Here is a 23,589-nt window from a genome sequence, read left to right as displayed (position 1 = left end):
TAATATATATCCCCTCTTTCCTTAATAAAGATAAGTAATATTTGGTCACTTTCTTGGACTTGGTCTTTATGCATTTTTATATGCTTAATAAAGCTATTCAAAATTAAAAGTGCTATGAGAATAAAGCTGTTGCCTTCACGCTTGCTTCCTTTTCGCTGTGCAATTGCTATTTTTTCCGAACTCATTCATTATAACTTACTTTATTTCTGCAAAAATTTTTCCTCTAAACACTTATATTTTAACATGTGTAAAATATGTTCCAAACCTTTTTTCCAGTACTAGCCTACAGCAATGCCCTGTTGTGTATATTTTAGATAGGGTCATTGTAAGTTATCTTCAGTCCCAGATCCCTCTGGGCTGGAATCAACATCAAAGAGGGCCTCTTTATTGGTGAAAGTTGAACTGAGGGTTAGGCTCTGTCGAGGTTTCACAGGCGCAAGTTCATTTAATTTGATGTTTTCATTTCTGACTAGAATGGTCTTGTCCATGTTCTCTTCACTGTGCCTTGCGACAACAGCATCAAATACATCTAATTTTGGAGGCAAGGTTCCACTTTCAAATAGATACTTGGCTAGATATGAAACACAAATGTTGGTAAAGAATGAGGTAACCATAGAGAGAGTTTTAAATGGGAACCTCTGATTGTATATACCATTCTTGTCAGGATAATAACCAGGGTAGAAGATTAAGGGCTGCAAGTATAGATATGGCTCTCCTCCAGTAATTCTCAGGAAAAGTCCAAAGATATAACCAGCAACTGCCCCATAAGTGTTGGTTCCTTTGATGAAGAGAACACAGAGCAGCTGTGGGAAGATGATGATATAGACAAGGTCAGAGCTCAGGTACCAGAGCCCATACACAGTCTTCGTCAGCAAGGCCATAGCTGTTGCAGATGCTCCGAACACAAATACAGTGATCCTCATGACCCACACAATTTCCTTGTCTGATGCCTGCGAGGAATCAATGCACAGTCAGTTTTGACAACAATGTGCTGGCTTTTTAAGTGATGCATAGGATAAATTCCAATGCTTTAAAACTGATCTCCTGGGTCCAAAGCTGATGTAACCTATGGCACTTGGGTTTCTGTTTACCATATGAAGGAACTGAGACCATGAAGCCTTCTTTTGAATATACAGAGGGAAAGCTGAGATGAACTAATATCATATGTCACACATAAAATATTGCTAGGTAAATCTTACTCACATGAGGTACTGCGAGTATGGGCAACCTTACGGCTTGTCCTTGTAAGAGGCCTCCCGAAAAGATTCCTACTTTAGTGCTTTAAATCACATTTCTAGGGAATACTAATGGACCATTTTTAAAATCGTGTATGTACATACACATACCTGTGTGCAAATATCCATGCTATGGTACATGTGTGAAGGGCAGAATTTGCAAGTGTCAGTTCTTCTAATCATTTGGGTTCCAGAGATGAAATATGGGCCATCAAATTTGGTGGGAGGAACAATTTTTAAACTGAGCCATCTCATTGGCTCCAATGGACTTATTTTGTTGACTAAGACCTATGGAACCTGGTAAGAAGTCAGGCTTTATATGATAGAGAAAAGCTCTTGAGAGAGAACCATTGTTATCTAAGTACTACAGTAGCAAGCTGTCCTAGAATTATTTGGCTCTATAAGAAAAATCAATCAGAAATGTTACTTTATGCAAAGGCATCCTGGTAAGATTCAAAGACCACAGAAATTGTTATAAAAAGAGTAAAATGACATTCTCTTGGTTATACCAGTATGTTTCTTTTACTGTGAAAATAAACAATGGTATGCATTACTGTGATTCATTTGTAAGAAAAATAAATACATTTTATTTAAATATATGTATGTTTTGAATCAATATAAGCGTTGTAGATAGATAGGTAGGTAGTTAGTTAGGTAGGTAGGTAGATAGATGATAGATAGATAGATTGATAGATAGATAGATAGATAGATAGATAGAGAGAGAGAGAGAGAGATAGAGACTTGAGTATTGTTCATTCAAAATGCTTGACAGCAAAAGTGTCTTATATTGTGAGGGGCTTAATTTTGAATGTTAGAATATTAGCATGTTTGTAATGAATTTCATTAGGAGTGAAATTCAACTTTAAGAAAAAAATTACATATTTCATATGCAGCTTGCAGGTATGGTCTGAAAGTGATTTGATATACTATGTTTAGTCTTTTATATACTATATTTGGTACAAGTTTTCATAGTATGACACCTTCCACTAGTAACATTTTGCTGGTTTTCAAAAAGTTTTGGATGTTAGAACTTTTTTTAAAATTTAACATTTTCTGATCGTAGAGACTTGATCTGCAATACTATATGCATAATAAACATAGCAAATTCATTGGTCATGACTAATATAATAAGAACAATGACAGATTAAAAGGCTGGCCTTACATTTTGTCTGAAGGAAAGCTGGTAGATGTTCCGAGCAAACATGGAACTCGCTGACAGGATGGATGAGTCAGCTGAGGACATGACTGCAGCAGAAACAGCACCGAGCCCAAAGAAGGAAATGTACACAGGGCAGAGGTACTGCAGAACAATCGGGAGAATCATGTCTGCTTCCTCCTTGGTCTTGGGATCTGGAAACCCATATGCAGTCTGGTTCCAGTCTGTGAAGCAGAAACGCACATCACAACTGAGAGCCCTCATATGGTCCACTAAGGTGGGAAGTCATATGCTGGTCATGTAATATGTCTGACCTGCCGGGGTCCAGAGAGTGTTGATAGCATTCAGGTTTAGTTACACCTGCTGGGCCCTGGTTCGAAGATGTTCTTTGTGTTTAGTGGTGCTTACTCAGAGTGATAGATAACAAACCTTCTTAAACCAAAGCATTTTCTATAGATCACTTGGAACTGAATGGGCCAGAGAGACCTGCATACACAATGAAATCAAAGCAGATTTTTTCCTATTTACCCTTTTCTAAAGACAGTGTAGCCTTGGAGCTGCCTTGAGTTAGTTTGCTTCTAAGTAATTCCATCTTACGTAGAGTTTTCATTATAGAAGTAGGGGTAGGTTACGCCAAGGGTAGGCCTTTTTTCATTCATGAGGCTAAGGTATCTGGGAGGCCTTCAGACTTGGTGTAATAAAATGAAACATTATTTTTGAATATACATCTATGTGCTTTTGGGTGTGTGCTCACGTGCATGTATGGTTGTGCTTGTGCAGCCTTCAAGTTAAACAACAATTTGTGGAAGTCAGTTTGCTCCTTCCACCACTGGTTGCTATGGATGAAACTCAGGTTGTCAAGCTTAGTGGAATATGCCTTCACTGTTAAACCACTTCAATGTCTCCGTGTTGGGTTTGGGTTTGGTTAGCCTGTGCTGACGAAGAAGGAACCTGGATATATACATTGGTTGTCTTCTTTAATATTTGCTGATCTTCTGTGATGTTACAATATTAGGGTGAGCCCATAGTGGTTCTTGCCATTTGTTCTCGTCCCATTACAGTTACAATGAAAGGTATGTCTATATGCTACCAGGACTAAAGCTGCAACTGAGAAGTTAGGTTTTGAGAGACAATAATAATAAATGTATACCCAGTCTAGGAACTAGTAAGCTATATGCTTGTTTTTGGTTAGCCTGCTTATACATGCATTCATACCCATGGAGGGAGTAGACTTATCTGCCCTGGCAAAGGAAAGCCTATTTTCTTTTTACAGAAACAGATGCTGATGAAGACCTTGGCCAATGTTTTTATTATCCAGTCATTATTTTTTGTCAAGTATGGAATAGAATGGGAAGATCATACTATGAATTGTGACTTCTGTTATAAAAACTAAAGTAAAAATACGCCAAAGAAATTCAATAAATAGCATTCCTTTTATAAAAGAAAACAGGGTAAAAGTTAAACTCTATTCTGTTTTAATGAACTCAGAGAATGTTTCTGAATGTGGGTTAATGTTACATACCTTCATTCTGCATGTTGTCTTACAATCACAATTAAGACAATTGTAGCTTAGCTTTGAAGTTTATAAAATCCTCGACTGACCACAGATCTCAATTTATGTCATTATGTTCTTGTTATTTTCATGTTTACACCTTTTCTAGGTCTCTGAAGCTACATCCACAGTGTGTTAATACTGATTTTGGGCATAGAGGTGTTTAGATTGCAAAGACAGAACCTTTGTGAAAGTTGGCAGTATGCTTTCAGGACCTCTAGCTTCCTCTTTCTATCACAGAAGAAACATGAACTACAGGCATGATTACATTCATGGAAATGAAAGGCAATACTTTTGAAATGTTTCCCAGAGGCCAACAGGGAAATAATAAGTTTATATTGTTTCTTTTTTCTTATCTTACTATTTAGTTTCTTTATCTTAACTAATACATTTACTGTTTAGTTTCTGCAAGGAGAATAGAAAAGCCTTCTTGGTTAGCAAACAGTTGAAAAATACAGAGTTAATCTTGTGTTTCCAGTGGTTCATGGACACCATAATGACAGAAGGAAGGTGGTCTCTTAAGGGAATGGCTTGCAATTTTTGCATCTCTTTGGCTCACCAAGAAGACTGTAGAAAGTCTTTAGTGTTCATTTCTACCTTTTATAGTTAAACTCAGAATGGAGTCATATTTTTAAAACCCCAATCCCTCTGGTCATATAATGTGCCTCACAGTTATCACTTGGTTGACAGAATATAATTGATAATACATCAAAATTTGGTCTTCCCAAAGTTTTCATCATTAAGCAACCAAAACTGAGTAAAGAACACAGCACTAGAATTCTATTTGTTGAATGCTAAAGTAAAGGCATGGTGAGGTCATGCAGAAAGAATTCACATACTATGTGGGGGAAAGAGGATGTGGCATAGAATGAACAGCCATTAGGGGTTTGGTACACTACCTTGTAAATGTGACAAAGATGTAAGTGGTTTACCTGTGGAGGCTCCAATGGCTCCTATGCATATGGCTGGGAGAGCCATCACTAGGCACCCAAAAGCTGCCAGGAAGGAGAGCACCTGAGCATAGGTGGCTGAGGATGAAGAGAGGACCCTCTGGAAGTAGGCTTGCCATGGGATTCCACCCAGCATCTGTATGAGAAACCAGGGATTCAGCGTAAGTCAAATGAAGGGAGTAATGAAATTGTTGCTTTTTAGGACTTTTGCAAGACTAGATCAATTGCAAGGTTTTGTTAAGTGTGAAAAATGTTTCACAATCCACAAATCCCAATTGCTATAACCGTATTTGCAGTGTAGCAAACTCTTCAATTTTTGTCAATTTAAATTCTGATCTTCTTGGCAGAGGAATCTGTAGCATTATTGACTCTGGGTGAATTAAGTATATCATGAAAATGGGGTCCTTATGAATCTAGTTAGTATATTTGTTAATAATATAAACAAAACAAACAACTAAAATTAATTAGAAAGATTAGTCAGTTCCATTTTCTACCAAGTAAGGACACAATAAGAATGTGCTGTCGATGAAGGGTCAGCCCTCATCAGACATACCATGCTAATCCTGGGCCTCACAGTCAGACTATGACAAGCAAATTGTATTGATTCAAAGCCATCTACTAATGGTAGTTGTTAAAACATCCAGGGAAGGCATATCAATGAGTGACAATGGTGATTTTCTTTTAATCCTGGATTCTTTGAATTATTTCTCTATGGAACTATACTAGACAGTCTTTTCTTTTTCTTAATTTAACTGCTTTTAGCTGCCTTAAAATTACCCAGAAGTCTGCAATTTACTTTGAGACAGGAATTCCACCTGTCATAAAAATTTACAAACTAATTGGTATTCTGAAAATCACGTGATGAAATGTGAATCGTGTGCCTAAAGAATGTCTATAGACGTTAGTCATATAGTGGACATGAGTATGGTGAAAAGACACGTTTCACAATCCGCTGGGAGAGACAAGGCACTGTAGTATTTGACTAAGTGGGAGTGCGCAGAGTGCTCATTTCACTGAAGAGAGGATCAGAACGTCTGTCTCCGTTCCATGATTTGTCTATCTAATTAGATTTCATATGTTAGCACAGTACATGAAAACAACTGGGAAATGTGAATATGTGCACTAGAGGCATGCTTAATATTTTTGTTAAAGACACAAAACCAAAATGTTTTGTGGCATTGAAATAGGCTACAAGAATTCTGAATGGAAACAAAACCAAGAGACAATTGTATGTGGTTGAGAAAAGAGGAGATAAGTAGATGCCTGCAGAGCAAGATGTGAAACCTGCAGAAATGGCATCTAAACTGAACATACAGGAAGATGAGAGTTTCTTGAGGGGATGCTAACATGAAAAAAAAAGAAACATAATAATACCCGGATATCTGTGCGACCACTACATACATGAGATGGGTTGAAATCAGGGTCCAGAGCAGTTGTCAGAGAGAAGTATGAAAGATTATTGACTTTCCCCTAGAGTACTGTTACATCTCCATCTGTCAGATGGGTGGAATTAGTATATGAATGAGGAAGAACTTGAAGGAACTTTCTGTGTCACCTGTGGTTTCCTTTCAGTGATTTAACTTTGGCATGGCTGTCTTATTTATCTTCATTTCATTTGTGTCAGTTATAGCACAGAGTAATTTTCCTTCCAATACAAGTCACATGTATTCAAAAGTAAAACAGCTTAAAATAAATTGTAAAATTTGCAAATCCATTCCTTGTATGTATTTACCCAAATACAGTTTTTTATTTTTAAATGTACAAATTAGTACATGAATAATACCTCCCATGTCCCTGAATGATATGAATTGATTCAATCTTATATAAATAGTAACTATCATGAATTTTTATAGTTTTTAAGTAAAGTAATATCTAACTACTGTTTCCAAGGAGACAAGTTCATATGCTGAAAAACAGATCCCAATTTGATGGGACTGGAACTGAAGTGTGCATTTTGGGAGATGATCAGATGAAGAACAGAACTCCTGAGATTGGTGATCTTTGAAGAAAGGGTCAAAAAGTTATGTACCTATTCTTTTGACTATGTAAGGACATAAAAGTTAGAAGTCTAAACTAGAGGAAGACCCTTCATATGTTGACATCAGATTATAAGTGCTAGAGTTTCAAAAGATAAACTTCTGTACATCTACTTTGTTGAGAGAGCCCTATTTATGAAGCCAGATGAAAATTTAGAAAATGAATTTGGAAGTACAACAGAAAGACCAAGGGAAGAAGACTATAGGTATAATTTAGATCTAACTATGGATGATGGTGCTGAGAGAGACTCCCAGTGCCATTAACCATAATCAGAATTAATGTTAATAAAAGGATGTGTGAAAAATAACCATAAATTCAAAGACCATCATTGCTACAATTCAAAGCTTATTTCTATACCTTCTCCTTCCATTCAATATGTGGTGTTTAGTTTCTTCTTCTCTTACAATTGGGATCATGAGTTTGATTAAGGAACTATATATAATGATTTATTTTACAGATAAGTCCTAATAGAACTTCAATGTAGTATGTGGCAAAGGACAATGTGATTCTTATGCTATGCTTTAATTCCTAGCTAAGGCACAAGACTAATAGTAAACAATGTGCCTTGTTCTGCCTTTCATCAACTTTATGTATCTATAAACACAATGGTAGGCATATGTCATTCACACATCACTCTTTATAATCATAATTATAAAGTATCCCAGGGGAAAGTGGTCGAGAGGTTTCTTCACCATCCATAGGAGAGAAGATACGACCAAAAACATGTTCCCTCCCAACTCTCCCTGCTTCTTACTGAGAAATATTTTACTAGGAAAGACACACTCACTTTGAATATAGAAAATCTGTTAATATTCATCAAACTGCCACACACATTAATTCATGAAATACTATCATTCCTCTAAAAACTAAACAAAATAGCAAATTTCAGTTTTATTTTCTTTCAAAAAAAATAACCAATTTTTTACCTTGAAATTAGATGCAATGGCTTTTTTTCCCATGCATATTTTCCTTGGTTAGCAGAATCATAAAATCTGATTGGGGTTTTGTGGTTCTTTCCTTTTCCTCAGCCTGTAGTCTGCTATTATTTCATCTCTGCTTGTCTCTAGCCCAAAGTGCTGTCAAACTAGGGTTTTGTGTGTGTTTAAGCCATCTTTTGAACTGCTCCATTGTGACACTTCTAACTTACATTGTGTCTTGAAGGCCTAGACTCCACCAATTGACATACTATGTAATTCATAAATGAACAACTTATATCAGAATAATGTATATTTTAATACTTTGTTCCAAAACACAAATCTGAGGCTTCAGGTGGCTGAGCTCTCCAGTTAAGGTAAACCTCTATTGTACTGTTGGGAATTACATGATTTATGAGATTCTATTATTGCAGAACTCTGGACCCAAAACATGAAATGATCTGGTGCTAGACGTTTAAGATTCCACTTGCTGTTTATTTTGTGTAGGCTACCATTAGTCAGCATGTGGCTCCTCTCTTCCAAGAAAAGAGTTAATTCAGATATGGCAATGTGTCAGCAGGTGAAGCCTTCTGTATACATGTGAAATCTTGAACATGTCTTTGGTTCTATGAACAATTAGACCATATGTTCAGAGAAGACTGTCACTTACCAACAATAGAAAATTATCAAGCCAGGTGTAGACTTCAGTTGATTCAATGGTTCCCAGCCAGGGACTCTGATATTTAGCATGCACAGCAGTGAATCCGATGTCCGTGACTGCAGGATGTGACAGGGCAAAAGGGACACTGATCCACTGAAACAAAGAGTAACATTGGAGCATTGGCTATGAGCTTAACTCTCCTGGATATGCAAGATTCATGTTCCTAGTTCATCTTTCTCAGATTTGACACAACTTGATAGCTGCTCTTTCTCAAACAGAGAAGGACATAAAATTACATTCTCTATGAGATGCTATGAAACACTGATTTAGGAAAAAATGAAAAATTTCATTAAATATTCATGTTTGATTAAATTGGATCATATAAACCATAGAAATGGCCAGCTGAACCTTTTGATAAGAAAGCATTGCATCACATAACCCACATATTCATACACATACATACACATATATACATTTTTTATGCTTACTGTAAGTTCAACAAAGATACATATACATTAATATGGGAGGGAAACAGGTGAATGAAGAATTCTCCCCAGAGGAGAGGATTCTCCTCTGAAGAGAGGCCAAGCTGAAAGGAGTCAGGGAAGAATGAACAAGTAGAACCATACAGACATTACTTAATGACTTACAGTAGGCTATGTGGTGTGGAGTGAAATAATTTAAGTAGAAAATACTTTTCAGTCACAGGACCTACCAAACATTACTACCAAGAAGCAAAGTACACTGAAATGTGTTGGTTGTTTTCCATATGATTGTGTGGTTGACTGGGAAGTGCAGTTGTCTTCTACTGCTAAACATAAGAGAGGACTGAGCAGAATTTTGCAAGATTCAGAAAAGATGCACATTCATTCTTTAAATACAGTTTTTTTCTAATGTGCTTGGCTTTGAACCATTGTAACACTAAATACCGTACCAAAAAAAACTTAATTAAATGATCATTTGCATATTGTGTGTGTGTGTGTGTGTGTGTGTGTGTGTGTGTGTGTGTGTGTGTGTGTGCGTGTGTGTGTGCGTATGTTCAGAGGAGTGAGTAATAATGTTTTCTGGCAGTAGGGTGCTTTTTAGGTATTAGAGATAAGGACAAACTCAAGAAGAAAACCTTGAGTTTCAAGGAAAATGGTTTTAATTTTGATTTGAACATAGCTGGAAGCTAGAGGAGTATCTTTGAGGTATTACACATATCTCAGCCTAACATCCTGGATATTAACAATGAGTTTCAGAACACAAAAACAAACGAGAGTACTTCAAGTCATCCTGACAAATCTTGGAAGATGAGCAGGGGCTTTGGAATAGAAAGATGCTCCTAAGAGCAGGATGGCAGAATAGGGAACAAGCCAGAAAGGGATGATGGTGGTAGAATTTTCCATACAGATTAAGTGAGGATGTTCTTGTAGACAGTCAGATGTGAGGTCCTAAAGTCTACATGGTGAGCAGTATGGCCTCATGTTTGCCCTTTTATGAAACCATACTCTCTCACACATGTCTGAAGGATACTGACTTTGTAAACGCAATGCTACTACCCCCCCCCCCCCGAAATTGATGGTTGGAGATATAAAAACTGTGCTTGCTGTAAATCTTCTATGTTTGAGATTGTATGGTTCCCTTTTATCTTTTGAAAATGTGTACTACTCTGTATCACAAGAAAATGCTGACACAGAAAAATAATCATTTACTCACCCCTTATAAACTTTGTAATCCAACTTCCTTGTATAATTTCAATAAAAGACAGGCTGTGTCAAATCTATATGGGCATTCTGACTTTCAAGTTCAGAAACTCTCACAGAAATGAATGAGCCTGTTAGTCTCCTCAATTGATGGGTTTTCTTATTCACCTACCAGGTATCCTTAGTCCTTGATGACCCCTAACTCATGTTGAGGCTGAACCCTAGCAACACAGAAATGATCCAATTTAACCTAGGAATAAAAGTAGTTTACCCCTGTAACATATTCACTTAGAAATGCTTTATGGGCAAAAAATTGTTTTCCAACATATATCTCTACACATGTTTGCCCTTTCATGCCTATACCTACACATTTGCATCACTAGTCTGTGTGTTTTATGTTCTGGTCTCATGTAAAGTAATGAGGCAGGATATGTTTATTGATTAATAGATTTATCACCTAGAGTTGGGCTTTTTGGGATAGCAAGTACATCAATTTTGAAAGCTACTATCAGCTACCTCATCACTGACACTCCAAGAGAACAACTTTTTGTGTTTTCTGCTCTCTATGAATAGCTAAGATTGTGCTGAGTAACATCTAGAGTCTTTTTTTTACATCCACTTAGTTTGGACAATTTGAAAACAAAGAGTGAGAATTCTTAAGCAAATTAAATATTCTTTAATTTAACTTTAAAATGTGTGAATAACATTTTATAAGTGCACAGAAGAATGAGAAATGGAATCTGTGTTATTAAATGGGAATTAATATTTACAGTATAAGTCAGATTGCAGTCAAATGATTCCTCTAGGATATTATTACTGATGATACATAGGTAAAATAAGAAGTTATCAGATTCATCTCCAGACATGTAGGGTAAAAACCAAATCAGTGATTGGAGATTTTTTTTTTACTCTAGGAAAAATAAGTGACAGAAAATATGATGGAGGATATTTAATTCTGACTGGAAAAAATGATTGCACATTCTTTGTCTGCAGCTCTTCACAAGGACAGTTGACATGATGAGATGTCATCATATTTGATGAGACTGAGAACATGGACTCATGTCAGCACATGACACTTGTCATGGTTTGTATATGCTTGGCCTAGGGAGTGGCACTATTAAGAAGTATGGCCTTGTTGAAGTAGATGTGTCACTGTGGTGGGCTTGAGACCATCATCCTAGCTGCTTGGAAGTCGGTATTTTGCTAGCAACCTTCAGAAGAAGACATAAAACTCTTGCCTGCTCTTGTAACATGCCTGCCTGATGCTATCATGTTTCCACCTTAATGATACTGGACTGAATCTCTCAACATGTAATTCAGCTCCAAGTAAATGGTATCTGTTATTAGACTTGCCTTGATCATGGTATCTGTTCCCAGCAGTAAAACCCTAAGAGAACACAGAATGCACATTTCTATTAATACTTCTTTTATATGAACTAGGTGTTTCAAAATGTTGTAAGTATAATTATTATTTTGCATCTTTTAAGATTTGAGGAAGCAAAGAATCATAAGTAGACTAACATATATTTAACGTGCCCCAAAATGATTTCACTGTTATCCTAATATTTATAATACTCCATAGTGAAAGTATAAGACATGACTAGTAAGATCTTAATGCACACTATCAAACCTTAAAAAAAGCTAAGCAATGACAAAAATGTATTCATATACTTTTATACAAAAATAGTTAAAATTTGTACATTTATCTTTGTTTTTTAAAATAAAGTTCTTCAATAAAAAAGAGGGGAAAAAGACATGGGTGGCATCTAACTTATCCTAGGATTAACATAAACAGTAAATATTGTTAATCTCTTATGTGACCAAGCCCCTTATTTTAGATCCTACAGACTAAAGACAATACTTGAATCTAATTTTTTCTGATGACATATTTTTTGTGATCTCAGTTATTCTGTAGTAACTAACAGAAGCAGAGTAGTATAACAAAGCTTGCCACTAAACCTTATCTTTGTTCATGAGATGAGTGTTGCCACTGACTACCCAAAGGATTACAAAAAAAATTAGATTCAAACTAATAGAGGTATAAAGCACGGAAAAAATTAACATGATTAAGGTATTGGGGGCGGATCAGGAGTGAAGACCCAAGAGCCCAAAGAATGAATGAAAATATACTATCTCAGGGTGGTGGTGGGGCAACTATAATGTACTAGAGACCCAGAAGGTTAGAGAATCTCAAGATTCAAAGGGAAGGACCTTAGATAAAATGCCCAACATTGGGAAGAAGAAACTTGTAGAACCCACTTTCAGTAAAAGACATGGCATCAAATGGAGGGATGGGGTTGTCATCCCATAGTCAGAAAGTCTGATCTAGAATTGTTCCTGTCAAAAGTGCAGGGACAAGAACTAATGAAGAGACTGAGGGAAAGGATGTCTAGTGACTACCCAAAATTTGGACTCATTTCAAGGGTTGACACTATCACTGATGTTATAATATAGTTGCAGACAGGAGTCTAGCATGGTTGATTTCTGAGAGACCCAACAAGCAGCTGACTGAAACAGAAGCAGATACTTATATCCAACCAATGGATTGAAATTGGGGACTCCTGTGGTTGAATTAGGGAAAGGCTGGAAGAGGAGGGCTACCACATAGGAAGACCAGCAGTATCAACAAACCTCTCTACCCTATGTGATCTCTCAGATACTCAACCACCAATGAGGCAGTGGATGCTAGTTGTTCTGAGGCTCCCCCACATATATAGGAGAGGACTTCATTGTTTGACTTCAATGAGAGAAAACACACCCAATCCTTGAGAGACTTGAGGCCCCAGAATATGGGGAGACCTGTTGGGGTATGTGTGGGGATGTGGAGGTATGGGGACATGTTTTGGAGACAGAAGAGGAGGAATAGTCTGAGAAACTCTCAAATGGTGGACTGGGAGGGAAATGAGGTCTTGACTATAAAAAAGATTAAAGATAACAATGATGATGATGACGATGATGATGATGATAATGTGTTATTATTAAAAATAGAAAGCAGAACCCAGATACTTGTAAGAGTTAGAGCATCTCTTTTTGTCAAATACTACCAAAAATAGCCAGAGATTTTGACCTATACAGTTGATAGAAAAAAGTTGTATTTCAAATAGAATTAAATCTACTGTGTATTGTTTTATTATGGAAATCACATATCCACTTATTTTTTGCTGAGTTTAGATACATATTATTTTTTAAGAGAGAAATAAGGCAGACAGGGAGAGAGGAAGAAAAGACGGAAGGAATGGAGGAGAAAAAGTATGAGTTGTGTCACTTACCAGTCCTATAAAAATGCAGAATAGCTGTACAACATCAGTATATGCCACAGAGTAGAGCCCACCCACCAGGGTATAAAGGATGGCAATGAGTGCCGAGACAATAACCGATATGTTCACATCCACATCAATGATCACACTAATGGTGGCCCCTGGAAGACAAAGATCAGGCAGTTCAGTGGGCAAGAACCACAAACGATCCAGCACTCAAAGTACAGGACAGCAGACATGTCCCAGGGGCTTGCAGGATGTACACAAAGACAACAGTGGAAAGGAATTGTTGGTTTAAATTTTGTCCTAGTAAATTACATATCTCTCCACATGTAGCAGGATACATCTGAAGCTGGTCTTTTGCTAGTTCATCTATGTAATACATATTTAAAACACATGACAAGTGAACAACTCGAAATATGGGTAAATTAAATTCCATTCTCTGAACTTGTAATAACTTCAGTATATAAAATTATAACTTAATTAAACATGCACAGCAGACTTTTTTACATTCATAAGAAGTCTTCTTGAGAGGCATAAACAGCCATTTCAGTAATTTACAATGAAGATTTATTCCTATTTTGTCTTGTGCTAGCCAAACGTAACAGACAAATACTACAAGATATCAAATAACTGAGTCAAATTTATAGAAGAAAATAATAAACTAATAATTGGAGTTTTCAATTCTTTCTTTATTAAAGACTTGACAGATTTCTAAAAAATGTATAGTTGGTATAAGTGTGACTTCTTTCCGGAATGACAATATACTGAAGAATTCAGGCTTTAAAAATTATAGTCTCTTTAATGACTTTCTGAACGTTTCTTTGGGGGTAGAAAGTAGGCATTGTCAAAGAAGCCTTCTATGTTTCTCTTTGTAAGTTTGTAGATAGTTTCCTTGTTCTTTTAAGTCAGCAGGATTATAGTTTCCTGCAGGGGCCAGGCGAAGGAGGGGGAAGGACTCAGTTTTCTTTAAGGGTCTGGCCAACAGGAGTTTGACCATGCTCCAGTGAGTATGTATATGGGCAATACAATTTGAACCTGTTTTATATTTTGTTTCTTCCACTTCTTCTCCTTTCTTCTTTTTCTTCTTCTTCTTCTTCTTTTTCTTCTTCTTCTTCTTCTTCTTCTTCTTCTTCTTCTTCTTCTTCTTCTTCTTCTTCTTCTTCTTCTTCTTCTTCTTCCTCTTCCTCTTCTTCCTCCTCCTCCTACACCTCCTCCTTCCTTCTCCTTCTCCTCTTCTCCTCCTCCTCCTCCTTCTTCTTCCTTCTTCTTCTCCTCCTCCTTCCTTTTCCCCTTGCCCCCTTCCCCTCCTCCTCCCCCTCTTCCTCTTCTCTTTCTCCTCCCCCTCCTTCTCTTCCTCTTCTTTTTTTGTGGAAAGAGTTGCAAAGGTTGGGAATAGAACTGAAAGGACTTGGGAGGGAGAGTATTTAGTGCTCCTGATATAAAATTCCTAAACAATCAATAAAAATATTATTAGAAAAAAGAAAATACTTTAGGGCCTGGAGAGATGGAACAGTGGTTAAGAATATGTGCTTTCCTTGTAGAAGACCCTGTTTAAGTTCCCAGCAACCAAAGGGTGTCTTAGGAGTGTCCATAACTCTAGGCCCAGGAGATCTGACATCATCTTTTGGCCTTCATTGGCATCAGGCTCACAGTGTATATACATACAGGCAGGCAAAACATTCATGCACACAAAATAATAAAGTAAATAAATGTAAAATTAAGAAAGAGAAAAATCATAGTATTTGTAGCTTTCTTCTTCAATTTGTTTGCTTTCTTGTCTTATGACATTGTTCATTGTGATTATTGGTGCTTCTCTTTCTACTGAGAATTTTTTATGAATGGGCAATTTGTAACACTGCTGGCCCTTTGTACTCTTGAACAGGCATGGTGTATATCACCTACCAGGGAGGGACAGCCATTATTTTAAAAAGCAGTTCAGGTTGTTTTGAAACACTAATACAAAATACTTTTCAGTTTTGACTATGGTAATATAACAATTTTCTTGACTCAAAAAACATAATAAGTAATGATCATTAAAATAAAAGATAGCAATTATCTATCTGTGCTTTTAACAAATACAGAAGTTACTGTATTGGTACTTATCAAGCTTAAACTTTTTGTCTGACACTTGTTTTAATGTTAGAATTTTGATTGGAAAAGCTGTCAAACTTTTGCTGAAGCTTTCTGTTTTTATAATATTTCTAAGTTATAACTCTGTAAATTATAAGCAATTTAATTATAGGTAATGTTCAGAGCACTAGATGTTGAGTCTTTGGAGAGGCTACCATTTGGTTGCAACTCAATTCCCTTAATGAAGTCTTCTTCCTCTTTATCACATCTCTGTTGTATTTTTCTCAAAATATTTTCTATATGATTATATTAACTGTACTGAGGGGAAAAACTGCATCTGCAGGTGTAATATTAAACAAATCACTAAATTTTGCTACTAGAATTTTAAGAAAACATTTTATATAAGCATCCTAAGATACTATCAAAAATTTAATTATCTCTGGGTCAAATGATAGTCAAACCTAGCTTGGAAGCACCAGGCTGGTATAGAATGGTACTAAATGTTAACACAGTGCAGTGTGATTCAGCAAGCAGATGTCTTGTGAGAAGACATAATAAGCAATTAAGATGTAGCAAAAGTCACGGGTTCTGAAAAACTTTCAGGAATCAATGTTACCCATTCAGTGACAGCTGGATCTGAACATGAGGGAACAAGCATTGTTTAACATGGTGGGGAAGACATGAGAGGATTAAGTGCTTGAGTCAGGTCTGGAAGAGGTTCTTCAGGAAATGAAAATGAGAAAAGACCAGACAAAGAAGTGATCATGAAGATGAAACCAGGGAGTGTAGCCATCTGCCAGGGGTTCTAGGAGGCTGCTCCTACCTTGGATACACAGTGAGAATGATCTCTTCTGTATATTACTTTAAAATACATGTATTCTAATGTAAATGTAGCAATTACAGAGTAAAGATTCACCTCTGTTTTCATTCCTCATGCTCATTTTTAGTGAGATGAAGATGAGCACAGATAGAGTTTATACCTGTCGGTTCTTAAATGTCCCAAGATTATTTCTTACGAAGAGTATTTTTGAAATATATCCAGCCTAGACAATAATTTTATGATATATATGTGCTGCTAAAGCATAGATTTCTATCAAGGAAACATATATATGTATTGCATGTATATATGTATAGGTATATATATATTATATGCATATAGTGTGTGTGTGGGGAGTGTGTGTATATGTCTGTTACTTCATAGGTATGTATATAAAGAGTGACTGCTAATATATTTTTAGAAACTCTGAAATACATAAAAAGAAATACACAAATATCAGCAGAAGCAATTATATTGAAATGCACAGTTTAGTTACTTTGTTTGCATTTGTGAAATGCCATAGAAACATTAGCTCATTAATTCTATTCACCCTTTAGGACTATTATTCAGAATCTTTATTCAGCCAAAGAGGGCAATTTTGTATCTAGCTGTTATTTTGCTTGCTCCTTTCTGTCATACCATGGCAGGTAGTCTGTTCTTAAACCTGAAAGTTCTACTGTCAGACTTGTGGCAAACAAAGACCCCTTGTTTCTTAGCTAATGGGGGATACATTATATCATTAGGCTTTAAGGTGGGGACTGTTGTTCAGCAGAGGGTGACATTTTTCAGAGGTATTGGTGTATTTTATAAACCAGCAAATTGCCTTTCTTTTCCCATCATCACTAATTTCCTTCCATGGCCAGAGACCAAGAAATGTACCTTGGAGTATATAAGAATTGGGGAGGAAAGGGAGACAAAGTGGGTGTGAACTAATCCCAGCACAGAGCTTACATAGGATAATGCTGGAGCTGTGAGACAAGCTCATGGTCTAGTATATATTAACACCAAAGGAAACTCCATTTGCTCTAACCGCTTAGTGCCTGGCGGCAGACTCAAGGCTTGCCATTGCCTTTGGAGAAGGGATGGGAAGGCCTGTGTGGGATAATGCATGGGCATGGCCACTTAGTCAATTGAAGAGGGTTTTAGGGGTTCAGCGTTGCCACTGCCCAGCAAGCAGCTCCACACATAGTAAACGGAGACATGTCTGCCTTTGGCTGAGGCTGGAGATTTTTCTTAGTCCCACCAACACAGGAGGTGAAACCAAAGCCTGGGCAGCTGGATTTGTAAAGTGTCAGAGGTAAGATGGAAGACTCAGTTTTGGAGAATGAATGCAAGAGGCAAAGCCAGAAAGGAAAGCAAAGGCTCTGCCATGCCTGTAGAGCCTGTTGAAAATTTTGGTTTTAAAAGAAAAAAGAGCAATGAAGCCTGAACTTAGAGTTGATCCCAGTGAAGAAGGCCTGGCTAAGGCAGGTAGAAGGGAGAGGTGGACAGAGGTGAGACGGGTTATTGAGTATCCAGGAGGAGAAATGAAGAGTTTAGTATGGTTCTAGAGCTGAACTAAAGCTGGCAGGTTGAAGGAGGCAGCAAGGCAAGTGAGGTGGTGCACAGCATCCCCAAGGATTCGCCTCTCCAGTTACTTGAGACAAGAGCAGGTTGTTAACATTTCAACAACTGGCCATGTTGCTTTAACCTCTATATACGAAACTTCAAGAGTAGTACACTGGGCTAAAGAAAAGTTAGGGACTTTAAACCTTTCATGTATTGACAAGAAAACATGTATGCTTCTGAGAGAATTCTCCGTGTCCTGTTCTTTTGGTTTTAATTTACCATTGATTGCCCATAGTATTACTCTTTCAAGAAGAACTTATGTTTACATGTCTAGTTAGATGGCTTTGACTGAATGCCTGTCTGTTATATCCACAGGCTGTGTGGTCCCATTTCACTGCAACAGTTACTTATTGTTGAGACTTACATTTTGTTTTGTATTTACTTTTAATAGAGTACATATCATGCAACAATATTATTGCTCTTAAAAGACTTTGAGGTTAGTTTTCCATACATTTATCAATTTTAACATGGCACTAATTAGGGGAAACAGAAAGAGGTAACATGTGCGTTCAGAAGTTAGAATAGTTACTGGAAGTACAAATTTAATGGTAAAAACATTTATTTAAATTTATTTAAGAGTAGGGATTTCCATAAATTTTGGCTAATGGAGAAGTTTTTACACTTCTGATCAAACTGTAAATTCTAGTTGTGTTTAATTAACTGAATTTTGTTCTAACTCACATATAACCTTCAAAAACAACTCATGATCTTTATAACTCATGGCCACCCTTTAATGATGTGATTCAGGTTCAAAAAAAAAAAAATGAAGCTGAGGTTAGATTTCTTTCACCACTATAGTGATATTTTAGTAAGTACAGAATTTCTGTTGAGATTTTATAAGAATAAATATGGCTTTAGGCATGGCTTTAAAGATTTTTTTTTTAAGAGGCCAAACTATATGCTTAGAAATTGAAGACTCAGTAGAACCATCTTCAGTCCTTACCTAATGCAGAGAAAATTGCTGCAGCCCAGAACATCTCTCCCATCAGTGCAGGGATGAACAGCAGCCCACCCATGCGCTTTCCATAGATCTGTTGAAATGGGTCTAACATAGTCACATATCCCTTGGAACGCATAGGTTTTGCAAAAAACAGACCACCTAAAACAAGAAATATTTAACAACCAATGTAAATTTCTTAGTTTATCTAATACTACATATGCCCATTGGGCAACTTGATGGCATAAATGAGGCACATGAATTGAAAGACATGGACCAGGTCAGTGTGTAGTAAAATACTTTGATACATTTGTGTCACATAATCCAACATTTAGACATTTTGACTAAGCACAAGGCCCAATAAAAGCATTTTGTGTAACAAAGTGAGAAACTCTCTTATATAATATTCAACATTTTAGCAGTTTGACTTACCAAAAGGAACACAGGGAAAACTGAGTTGATTAGGTTTTAATGATATATTCATACTATTTTTTGAGAGAAATAAATCATAGCTGTTTAAAAAATTCAATGTACTAGTGGTTACAGGTTCAAAGAGGTTTTACATAGTTCATAATCAGGAGATTAATAATCCAAGCATTGGTGTTATGCTACATAACAATTTCTGGTAATTGCTACTTAGATTTTTTTTCTACAATAGTTTTTCATATCGCTTTATGTATTTTTTTTATACTTTATGCTGAGTACTGAGTGAGTCACTGAGATCTTAATACTCACTTACCTAAAATCAGACTCAGAGAATATCCAATGGGTGCCTGAGCCCAAGCTAGACCACAACCTGGCCCATAAACTGCTTCAGCTGTCCCATTGATGTAACCTCCTCCTACCCAGGTGGCTGAAATAGAATAAAAAATAAGGTTGTAATAGTGTTCACCTGCTGTGCCTGAAGCCCTACTATTCAACCAGTAGTCACTGGCTTCATGTGGCTATCTATATTAAGTTCTGCAATGTAGTTAATACTCATTGAGACATTCTGATGTGTTTTCTTTAGATAATGAATGTTGTGTAGTACAACTACTACATAAAAGCATTTATAGAGCCAAACAAAGCAGGCTTTGGCTGAGCAAATTTGCGACAAATCTGACTTCTCTCACTAGATAACATCTGATTCTTCCTGTCTTTAATGTAAAAATTTATTCGTTGAGAATATCATATAATGAAGTTTTATCATATTCAGCACAAATACCTTCCCCTAAAACCACAAAACAATATTTTATTCTTACTAGAATAAACAAATTAACAGAACAATTTGTATGTACATCTAAGAGAATAACAGAAAGATTCAAAGTGTACAGTATATGAAATGATATGGGTCCCAGGCTCTTAATACTCTCATCAGACAGGAGGATGAATTATCCAATTAAGAATACAACATAAAAATGTTATGTATAGAAATCTTGCCTATACATTAAGATTTGATTGACTGTTTTCATTCCAGAATTCAGACCCCTTTTTGTCCAACAGGCAAAGAAGAATATGTTGGGGTTAATATCATTTTTAAAAATATACATATATGTGTGTGTGTCTGTGTGTATGTGTGTGTGTATGTATGTGTGTGTGTCTGTGTGTGTATGTGTGTGTTTAACAACAATTAAAGAAAAAGAGGCAATTTGAAAGAGAGTAAGGTGGGGAACATAGAACAGTTTGGAGTAAAATAAAGTGAAGAGAGAAATAATATAATTGTATTACAATCTTAAAAATTAAAGAAAAATTATTAACTTGAGAAGACTTTCTGATTGGGAATTTTAGGAACATTTAATGTGAAATTTATGTCCTCATTCATGGATAGGAACTGTTGTTCAGCAAAGACTCTTCACATTAATCATTGATTTTCTCATTCTCATCCCTGTTGAACTGTTAGAATGCCCCTTCCCTATCCAGCACACCGAGTGTGTAACAAGGATCAGAAGAAATCTGTTCTTACAAGGTTCAAAACTTGAGTCTTCATCTTTGAGCTAAGATGGCTGAAACTGACACAATATTAGCAATATCTTGGTTCAGAATAAAAATGGTTCTAAGATCTTAAGAAGCACAGAGATTCAGTTATATTTCACTGTATAGCTTTTCAGTCCTTCATGCAAATGAAAAACCAGTGCCTGAGTAATTGCATTTATGATAATACAAAACTGAAAACTTGGTCACTTACTATGATTAAAAACAAATTTTACATTTGTTATTGATGAAGTCCTTTCTGGACCAAAGTTTTGTCTCTCTCTCTCTCTCTCTCTCTCTCTCTCTCTCTCTGTGTGTGTGTGTGTGTGTGTGTATGTGTGTGTGTGTGTGTGTGTGTGTGTGTGTGAGAGAGAGAGAGAGAGAGAGAGAGAGAGAGAGAGAGAGAGAGAGAGAAATCATGAGCAAGAACACAAAGTCTTTATAACTACATATTTTAAAAGAACCTACATTTTCACTCTCTATTTCTTATGAAATGCATGTAAACAGCTGAATCTAGTGAAGCTGAATCTATTGAGTCTTACATATATCATTCAGTTTTTAAATAAATGGCAACATTGACCAATGGTCTTCTGAGCTTTGAGAAAGAGTAGTTAGCAAGTCAGCTAGACTATGATAACACTTTGCAACATCCTCATTTGATTATCTTTATATACTTTAATGATGTATCATATTTTTTTAAAATCTGCATGTAATGAAAGGACAAATTCTGCAACATTGTATGACTGTATTAAATATATTTGCAACATTGTATGACTAGATAAAATATATCATTGTAGAATAGTAGAATATTATAATAATCAGCATTGAATAAAATGCTTAGATATTCAACAGCTAATTTATTATTATTTGTGTGTACAAAGTACCTTTTTAAGGAGACATAGTACACCCGTAAGAAAGCTCCACCCTGCACAACAAGGAGGAATCGTGAGTGTGGTCATTAAAAGACCTCCTGGTGCTGATCTGTGCGAACTAAACAACTCTAAAGATTCCCTTAACTCTGCAACCTCTCACAGAGCCTGCTGTAAAGACTATATGAATCCATCCATCTACAGTGGGTAAATATACACCTGAGTTTTCAATTCAAATGCTGATAGATTTAGAAAATCTACACTTTTTTATATAGGATAATGTAGATTTCAGATGGTCAAAATGTTCAGAACAGAATGACCATCATAGGAGAGTAAGGTTCCTAGCTAATTCACAAGGGCAATTGTCTTTAAATAGCAGGACCTCGCAGAAATTGATATTTATTTCATTTGCATTTTGTTTCAAGTAAGACATTTATTTTTTCTAACAAGACATCAAGAGTTCCAGCTAGCAGGTATTATGGTGCTAGTGTTAAAAAATACTCACTAACTAAGGTTCAGGTGTAATGTTTTATTAGTCAAAGTGTTACCAATCATTTATAAGATACAATTTTATACTGTTTTCAGAATTATCTTTGGGGACCAAGCCAAGTGAGGAAAACTACAGAAATCACCCTGAGACCAAAGGAAGAACAAACAAGGATTTCTCCAAACACAAAGAAGATAATAAAGGAAAAATATGCAGATGATGGCCTGTGAATTCCTTTGAGGACACACCTTAACTTTTTCCTTTTTTTAACCAAGGAACTTGCAAAACCTTACTTTTATTGTTGTAGGTTGCTTCCTTTAAGAAAAACAGGTATTACATGAGAAATCAGGCTTCTAACAGGAATAATTAGATTAGAATTCTATTGCCTTCAAAATGATCTGTTTAGGCTAACAACCACAACTAGGTAGTATTCCCTTGTCATGTAAGATAACTCAGTCACAACCCCAGGCTTGTATTAATGGGCACATTGAAACACCATCATTCTCTCATAGATTCCCAACATTCCCCACACTCCTTTGTTTTTACCATTCCCACCCACCAGCCACTCAAGAGGGACCATATTGTTTTTCTCATATTAAGTTCAGTGACTTAACGTTAAATTGTTTTTGTCTAGAATTACTGAAATCAAACCATGTTCTTTTTATTTTAAATTAAATATGAAGTTACTTTAAAATATAAGTTGTGAACTGCAAGAGCTCCAAAGGACAAAGAGCAATATTTTGATTTCTCCCCCAGAATTCAAGCTAGCCTAGGAAGGGAATACAGGGAAACGTACCTGTCATGGTAAAACCACCAACCAACAAACCAATGTCTCGGCCCCCGACTATGATGGCTTCGCTGCGCTCCTCGGCATTACCGCTGTTTTTGGTTTTCCACGCAGCCCATATTCCAACCAGAAATATGAGGAGGTAGAACAGGATAATAGCTACCAGTCCTTCTACATGGAAAGGCATTTTTATTTAAGGTACCGTGCAGATCCTTCCACAGAGGCTACTTCATCAACTCTTCTGTAGAAAACACAGCAACGCATTATGAAGCAGCCAAGCACTATGCTTACACAGGCTGCCAAATATAAGCAGCTGGATCCAGACATCTTTTCTTTTATGAAAAAGCTTGTATTGAAATCCCATAATACTAACTATGGCCAACAAGTGTGCAGTTCACTGGTTTGTTTCTGCTTAACAAGTTAATACTTTGCATTCGAAGAAATAAAAAAGGATTGAGCATAGGTGGAATTACAATATATTTTTTTTGTATTTTATAAATTCCTCCAAGTTAATGTTAAGTCTGTTTTGTGTTACAACTCAGTTCTTCTGTCAACAGATTGTTTGCAATGGTTATGCCTGTATTTGCCCTTTGAGACAAAGTCAATATTTAATA

At 36.3% G+C, this 23,589-nt stretch overlaps 1 protein-coding gene across 1 annotated transcript; it reads right to left on the bottom strand.

The window, feature by feature from the left end:
- Positions 1 to 320: 320 nt before the first annotated feature.
- On the bottom strand, positions 321 to 23,162 carry SLC5A7 (solute carrier family 5 member 7; the record flags this gene model as incomplete). The annotated part of the gene is made up of 8 exons (XM_080916844.1): positions 321 to 950; positions 2,398 to 2,615; positions 4,876 to 5,029; positions 8,515 to 8,658; positions 13,460 to 13,608; positions 18,889 to 19,044; positions 19,622 to 19,735; positions 22,985 to 23,162. 8 exons carry the CDS (start codon positions 23,160 to 23,162, stop codon positions 321 to 323), a joined length of 1,743 nt encoding a protein of 580 aa, XP_080772970.1.
- Positions 23,163 to 23,589: the final 427 nt, after the last annotated feature.

The sequence above is a fragment of the Micromys minutus genome (assembly GCF_963924665.1).
Source record: "Micromys minutus genome assembly, chromosome: 5".
Classification (NCBI taxonomy): Eukaryota; Metazoa; Chordata; class Mammalia; order Rodentia; family Muridae; genus Micromys; species Micromys minutus.
Note: the sequence above shows the minus strand (reverse complement) of the source record. Positions and strands in the feature narration are given on the sequence as shown.